At 57.9% G+C, this 6796-nt stretch overlaps 4 protein-coding genes; 2 read left to right on the forward strand and 2 right to left on the reverse strand.

The window, feature by feature from the left end:
- Window positions 1-2: 2 nt before the first annotated feature.
- On the forward strand, window positions 3-3257 carry CHC_T00000776001 (hypothetical protein; the record flags this gene model as incomplete). Its single annotated transcript, XM_005710785.1, has 3 exons — window positions 3-293; window positions 381-982; window positions 1088-3257. Coding segments are annotated over 3 exons (3063 nt in total), but the record flags the coding sequence as incomplete, so codon positions are not given.
- Window positions 3258-3330: 73 nt separating this feature from the next.
- On the reverse strand, window positions 3331-5363 carry CHC_T00000777001 (hypothetical protein). XM_005710786.1 is given in 2 exon segments: window positions 3331-3632; window positions 3633-5363. 1 exon segment carries the CDS (start codon window positions 5361-5363, stop codon window positions 3633-3635), a length of 1731 nt encoding a protein of 576 aa, XP_005710843.1. The 3' UTR covers window positions 3331-3632.
- A 198-nt stretch (window positions 5364-5561) lies between these two features.
- Window positions 5562-5768, forward strand: CHC_T00000778001 (hypothetical protein). Its single transcript, XM_005710787.1, has one exon. It carries the CDS (start codon window positions 5562-5564, stop codon window positions 5766-5768), a length of 207 nt encoding a protein of 68 aa, XP_005710844.1.
- Window positions 5769-5791: 23 nt separating this feature from the next.
- CHC_T00010263001 (cytochrome c peroxidase incomplete) overlaps window positions 5792-6796 on the reverse strand; it is a 1345-nt gene continuing 340 nt past the window's right edge. The window contains exons 1-3 of the mRNA XM_005710788.1: window positions 6555-6796; window positions 6090-6450; window positions 5792-5997 (exon numbers count right to left, since the gene is read on the reverse strand). The exon at window positions 6555-6796 is cut by the window's right edge and continues 340 nt beyond it. Of these exons, the coding sequence (XP_005710845.1) occupies window positions 5792-5997; window positions 6090-6450; window positions 6555-6796 (809 nt within the window). The remainder of the gene's footprint in view (window positions 5998-6089; window positions 6451-6554) is intronic.

A 6796-nucleotide genomic window follows, 5' to 3' on the forward strand; every position in this document is an offset into this window, starting at 1 on the left:
GCCACGGCGTCTCCGGCGAGGTCTTCGCGCTCAACGACCGCCAGCTGCGCATCCGCGGCTTCAACTACGACGGCGAGGGCCCGGCCGCCGTCTTCTGGGTCGGCAAGGGCGAGGTCTCCGCCGACGGATACATCGTCCCGTTCCTCGATTCCTGCTTGGAGGAGTCAGAGCTGTCGCGCTTCGAGGACGAGACTGTCGAACTCGAGCTCCCGGACGGCATGACCCTTGCCGATATCGACTATTTCTCCGTCTGGTGCGAGCTCGCCAACGCCAATTTCGGAGACACCTCCGTCGTCGCAGAAGACTTGGATGCCGTCCCCACGCTCGAGGAACCCAAATGCTCCGCCCCCATCGCGGATCAGGCCGACGACGACGCTCAGGCCGACGACGCCCCCGCTGAGGTCCGCATCGGCGAGCTCTCCGATGTCGGCGGCCACGGCGTCTCCGGCGAGGTCTTCGCGCTCAACGACCGTCAGCTGCGCATCCGCGGCTTCAACTACGACGGCGAGGGCCCGGCCGCCACCTTCTGGGTCGGCAAGGGCGAGGTCTCCGCCGACGGATCCTTCGTCCCGTTCCTCGGTACCTGCGAGGTCGAGATGAAGCTGTCGCGCTTCGAGGACGAGACTGTCGAACTCGAGCTCCCGGACGGCATGACCCTTGCCGATATCGACTACGTCTCCGTCTGGTGCGAGGCTGCCAACGCCAATTTCGGAGACACCTCCGTCGTCGCAGCAGACTTGGACGTCCCCACGCTCGAAGAACCCAAATGCTCCGCCGACGGCGCGGATCAGTCCGACCAGGCCGAGGAACCGTTTCCGGTCCGCGAAGGCTGGAACTGTGAGGAGCTCAGTGATAAGTTCCAGGCCAGATGGAGGATCGACGGCGAGAATGTACAGGTCGAGCTGCTTGGTAGAGTCAAGGAGGGCGACTATATGGCCTTTGGTATTAGTGGAAGCGATGACAGGACTAACATGGATGACAGGTAAGTCCCATTTCTTCTCCCATTTCTTTTTTGTCCTTGCGCACAACCTTTTAACACTCAATTGTATCACTGACTTTCTCTCATTTTGTGTTGCATTGTGCCTAGTGATATTACCGTTGCGTATTTTATCGACGATAGTCCCAACGCTATTGACTATCACGTCACGAAGCGAGCCCCTTGTACGTCGGGAGAAGGTGTATGTCCAGACGCTGTCGCTCGCGATACCCCTGGCCAGAATAACATTGATGACGTCACGGGTAACGTCACGGATGACTTGACCCGCATCGAATTTACTCGTCCCTTGGCTGCCGAAGACGAGATTCGGGATCGTCCTATTTCCGTGGATGGTGACACCTTCATTGTTTGGGCCCTCGGCAGCCTCAACCCCGCCTCCCTCGTCCCACTGGCTCATCGCCCCGACCCCAGTGCCCGCGCAGAGAACACTGCCTTCCAGTTTGGCCGCGAGGTCAGCAATGCGTGTAGCAGCTTGACTGCCGGTGAGGAGACCGAGGCAGTCATTCCTGGCTTTATTCGCCCGACTATTTCGGGAACCACCGAAATTACTGCTAGGATCGGACCGAACGGCGGAAGCCGCGGCGTTGAGGGAATTACGGAGAGGCCTTCTTGGGGCTTTGCCTGGTTCATGTCTCCGACGGGGACTACAGGCGAGGATGTTATCATTCCTGCCATTGCCGTCGAGAAGGGGAAGACGTATACGTTTACCGTTCACGGCGGCGAAGAGGGTGTCGATGACACATTCCATCCGCTCTACATCACCGACAATGCCGATGGGGGCTTTGAGACGAAAAGCCCGGAAGACCGGGCAAAAGAGACTTTGTATGCCGGCGTTACTGACATTATCAGAGATGAGGATGGTGGCATCACCAGTTACACGGCAACGGGTACTGGCTCTCTCTGTGAGGTTGTCTCGAATCTTGATGGCGATACCGCTACTTTGGAGAAGTGGGAGGACTACGCCGAAACTCTCGATGTGTCTTGCGCAGAGGACGAGGCGATTTCTTCTAAAGCTGGAACTCTTGAGTGGACAGTTCCCATGGACGCACCCGACGAGCTCTATTATCAATGCATCACTCATCCGTTCTTAGGATTTAAGCTCGTCATTTTTAATGAAGGTGAGATCGACCAGGACCGTCTAGAGAGTGCCAGTGGGGGTGGGGAGCTCGGACAGGGAGAAGGAGAGGAGGGAGGAGAGGAGGATAGTGTATGTGAAGTTACGTTCGACGGCGAGAAACGGACGTTTGCCGGATGCCAGAGCGGTCTGAAAGGTGGCGTCGAGGTGTACTGGACGATCCGAGAGGATGATGGTGAGATTGATACTCTGTTTCGGGCTCCGACTAATGGTGGCTACGTGGGCTTCGGATGGGGATACGAGCAGATGGTCGGGAGCAATGCCGTCATTGCCTTCCAAGATTCCGACGGGAACGCTAAGATCGGAGATTACTTTCTGGAAGCTCAGGATCCCGAGGGAGTCAATCCAAGCGATAAGCTGCAAATTTCCAACGAAGAGGCCGCTATCGATGGCGAGTTTGTCCTGGGCGCGTTTACTCGCAAGCTCGTGTTGGAGGGTAGTCCCACAATCAGCAAGGGGGAGACTCTCGCAATATGGGCGGTTGGAGCCGTGCCCGGCTCAGATGGCAGACTGGAACAGCACGGTGAGAGAGGAGGTGGTACATTCGACCTATCGAAAACGTCTGGCGGTTTTGTTGCGGATGACGGAGATAGAAACTTCTTCATCGCTCATGCTGTTCTCATGCTTGTCGCATGGCTTGCGCTCACACCTGCTGCAGTGGTCATCATGACGCATCTCAAGGGCTACAACCCGCTGGCTTTCCAACTTCACCGAGGGCTGAACGTCACCTCCGCGGCTGTCGTTGTAGCCGCGTACGTCATGGGTGTTGTGAATGGGTCGCATACGGCCAAGGCTCATCTTGCTCTGGGCACGATCGCTTTCATCTTTGTGCTCCTCCAAGTAACCAGTGGCGTCCTGCGACCGCACAAGGAGACACCCAAACGCAAACCGTGGTATATTCAGCATGCGGTTCTCGGGCATATTGCATTGACTCTTGCCATGGCAAATGCTCTAGTCGGCATGCGCACGACAAATGTGTTCGATGTGAGTACCGGGTGGTATGTAGCTTGGGGCGTGTTGGTCGGGGTTTATTTGTTGTCTCATCTCCTACTCTTTGCGTTCAGGTCAAAACTTGAACCCGCGCCAGTGTCGAGGACTGCAGAGGAGGAAAGGTCGGCGGCTTAGAGTAGGCGTGTTTGATTTGCTATTTTTTTAAGTTTGTTCCAATTCATGATCCGTCCTAACTACAAGACTTCACTTCCGAGTTCGCATTTTGCCGAGCATTTTGCCGAACAGGCGAAATAAAATGTATTATGTCCACTTTGAGATGATGAGTTATGTTTGTGACCACCAGAGTCTGTCTTAGCAGTCACATCAAAAAAGTTTTGTTCCTTGCAACCGATAGCTTGTACGACTGTGCTGTCATTTGGACCCCCCGTATATGTATGATTCTCACGTCGAGACTAGAGCCCTCCGGGGGACTGCACAAACATCAGATCGACATGAAAGGAAGGGCCATATACAGTATATAGCAAGCTACCAGGCTCGTCGTGAAACGGTTCAAAAGGTCTCAAGGTCTTGTTCCTCATACGACTGTACCATCTGGTATCGATTGTTTTGCTGCCGCTTCCGAAACACAAATACAATCGCACTCACAATTGCGGTCGCAAGCAAAGTCCCAATTGCGACGCCCACATACCATCCCGAGGGTCCGACTGCAATACACGCACAAAAGGACCCCTTACAATAGGGATACGGAATGCTCCCCGCCTCATCAAGTGGTACGCAAAGCCCAGTTTGGTACCCAAAACTGCAATCTGATTGCGACGCGCATCCAGAGCACGTCTCCTCCGCGCGACATCTCTCCGCCTGCAACAGATGCTTCCCCACCTCCGTGTCATTCCTCACGGGGACCGCCCCCTGCACGCCCGGCGAATCCGCGGTGAGAATGGACTCGTTTCCACCTGTTTTGTACGCGGGCAAGCCGCTATCCGAACCAGTCTTCGGGCCGCACACTTCGTCGTTGGCCGGCGCAAACCCTACACGCTTTTGCCCGCGATCGAACACGACAGCATAGCGGCGCATGACGGTCGCGCCTAGTAGCAGCCCCACGCCCTTCTGCGCGAGCCCCTCCGTGGCAATGAAGGCAACGCAGCGGTGCATCTTGCCCTTGATGACGCGGTACTGAATGAGGTAGTCCTCCGGCTGAAGCGTTATAGATACTTCGCGCGACAAGCCCATGGTGATATTCGGCATTTGGCGCAGCGACTCGTCCGGGATGTATGAGCAACTCTGCGGGCGGAACCAGCTAGTCATGGAGCAAATGCCATCGATGTGGCAGAAGTGCTCCCTGACGTGCGAGATCAAGGCTATCAAGGTCTCCTTCGACACGCCAATACTGGCTGAGCCGGTCGACAGCATGGCGGCCGTGATGCTCGGGACCGACAAGCTGCGGTCGTTGACCTTCCACTCGGACTGCGCGGGCACGATGAAGCGCGTGTCATCCGCGTCAGGGCTTAGGTCTAGGTAGTGGTAGGCGGCGCGCGCCAGCCCCTCGTCCGCAGCGCCGAGCACGAGCGTGCCGCCGAAGCGCGACACGCACAGTGTGAAGACATTGTCGATGCCGGTCTGGTTGACCAGCGCGTCCATGACTGGCGGGATGCACGTGGGGTGGCACGCGGCCTTCTGAAACGCGAGGCCCAGCACGCCGTCGGCGTACGGGAGTTCAAAGTTGTGCGACTCTTGATGCATGGCGCCGAACGAGATGGTGGCATCGAGGCCGGCGACGTGCAGCGAATCCTGGTACATGGTGCCGTTCCCGCTGGATCCATCGCCGTAGAGCATGTTGAAAGCGCAGTCGGGGGCGCCCTCGACGCAGCAGCTGCCGCTCCGCGAGCAGGCGAAGCACATGTTGTTGTGGCACACATCCGTGTGGGCGGCGCAGCGGGCGTCGTCGCAGGCGACTCGGGTGGCGGAAGGGGAGAGGGCTGGGTCGTAGAGGTTGTCGCCGACGCGGCAGCCGACGCAGCCCTTGCGCGGGATGATGAGCGAGGAGTAGGAGAGATCTAGGTTGAGGCGCAGGGGCTGGCCGCCCACGGAGGCGTTGAAGAAGAAGCCCGAGGTGTGGAAGAGGCCGCCCGAAAGAGCGATGGACTTGCGCTGCCCTTTGGTGTACACGTGGTGGCGCGCGGCGGGGCGGGGGAAAAGGAGGGCGGAGGGGAGATCGGCATGCGCGCACGGGAAGAGGAGGAGCAGGAGGGCGGTGGGGAGGAAGGAGGGTATTCGAAGCATGACGAGAGGCCGGGAATGAGAGAAGTGGTTTGCGGGGAGACGGCGGTCAGGCGCAAAGGTTGAGGCCTCTTGCGGGCGACCGTGAATGCTGATGTTGACAGCGTTCGGAAGGTGCCGCTGCCTTGCTGTACAGGACAGTACGTTGCAGCGCCCGAAATTTGGTTTCCTGTGAAGAAACTGGATGTACACGTATCCGACATGATCGGCAACAAACTTGGCACCGCTCGGTGGCACGTCCAAAGCCACAAAAGAGTTTACTACAACAATACGACTTCTGACAAGGCCGGAAGTAGAGAGAAAAACCTACGGTCCATCACTCAACAAGAAGCATCGAGCGCACATGCCTCCTTTTGCCACACAATAGAAGCACATGCAAGTTGCAAACCTCTCAAAAAAAAAAACTAGACCGCACACTGCTCTACTTCGGCCTACCAGAGTTGATACCATGTCTTCCCTGCGGCGCCCGGGCCCCGAAACGCCCTGACACCATTCTCCTCGAGCTTCTGGAAGGCCTTGGCAAATTCCTCGAAGAACTTGTCCTCGTCCTTTGCGAACTCCATTACATACTTGCGGAATTCCCTATCCCACAGAAGCGCCATATCAGCTGGCAGCATCATGAGATCGCCAGTCGGATCTGCATCACAAAGCACACAAAACAACCATAAAAATGTTAGCCTCTACCATCGCCTCCACACGTCCCCAAGATCGCCCCAAGCAAAACCTTACCTTCAAACTGGTCCGGTCCATCCCACTGCTTCAACGTCCAAGTATTCTCAGTGAGCTCCTTGAAGAACAAGTTGGAGAAGGTAGTCGGAGCCCTAGTCCAGGGCCCTGTGTACCCGCTGCGATCGGTGTGGCATCTCCCGATGGCGTGGGCGCCGATGAGCGCGACCATCTCCCTGTCATTGAATCCTTGCCGGACAAAAATATCGCGCACGTGGCGGATGGTCGCCCCGACCTTGCCCTTATCGCCGTCCGGCAGGCGCCCGTCCGGCGGTGCCGCTTTGCCGTCGCGTGAGTCGCGACGCCCGGGCCGCCACAAGATCTGCGGCCCGCCCATGTGCTCGATCGCTACGGCGCCCGCAAGCTACATCACACAAACGCGCGTCAGCCACCGGGGCATGGTCCACAGCGAAAGCGGGCCTCCCCGAAAGCAAAAAGACAAAAGAAAGGGGGGCGTTTTCAACGTACCGTCCACAAGTCGGCGTACGTAATGCCGGGGAAGCGTTTCTTGATGGGATCGAGCGCGGCCCTGGCGACGCCGAGGCCTGCGTTAGCGTCGTAGGCGCTCTCGGGGGGGAATCGCATGGTGGCGCCGTCGCTGCCGCCGGTATCAGAGATCTTGTCGTACGTGCCGCTGGCGTGCCACGCGAGACGGACGAGGGTGGGGCCGAGGTCGTCGTCGACGTCCAGCAGCTCGTTGATGGCGTCCG

This window comes from Chondrus crispus, genomic scaffold (genome assembly GCF_000350225.1).
Source record: "Chondrus crispus Stackhouse genomic scaffold, scaffold_625, whole genome shotgun sequence".
In the NCBI taxonomy this organism is placed as follows: domain Eukaryota; phylum Rhodophyta; class Florideophyceae; order Gigartinales; family Gigartinaceae; genus Chondrus; species Chondrus crispus.

Excerpts from the sequence above, each read along its gene's own strand:
- CHC_T00000777001 (XM_005710786.1), bottom strand. The coding sequence starts at position 5,363 with ATGCTTCGAATACCCTCCTTCCTCCCCACCGCCCTCCTGCTCCTCCTC.
- CHC_T00000778001 (XM_005710787.1), top strand. The coding sequence starts at position 5,562 with ATGATCGGCAACAAACTTGGCACCGCTCGGTGGCACGTCCAAAGCCAC.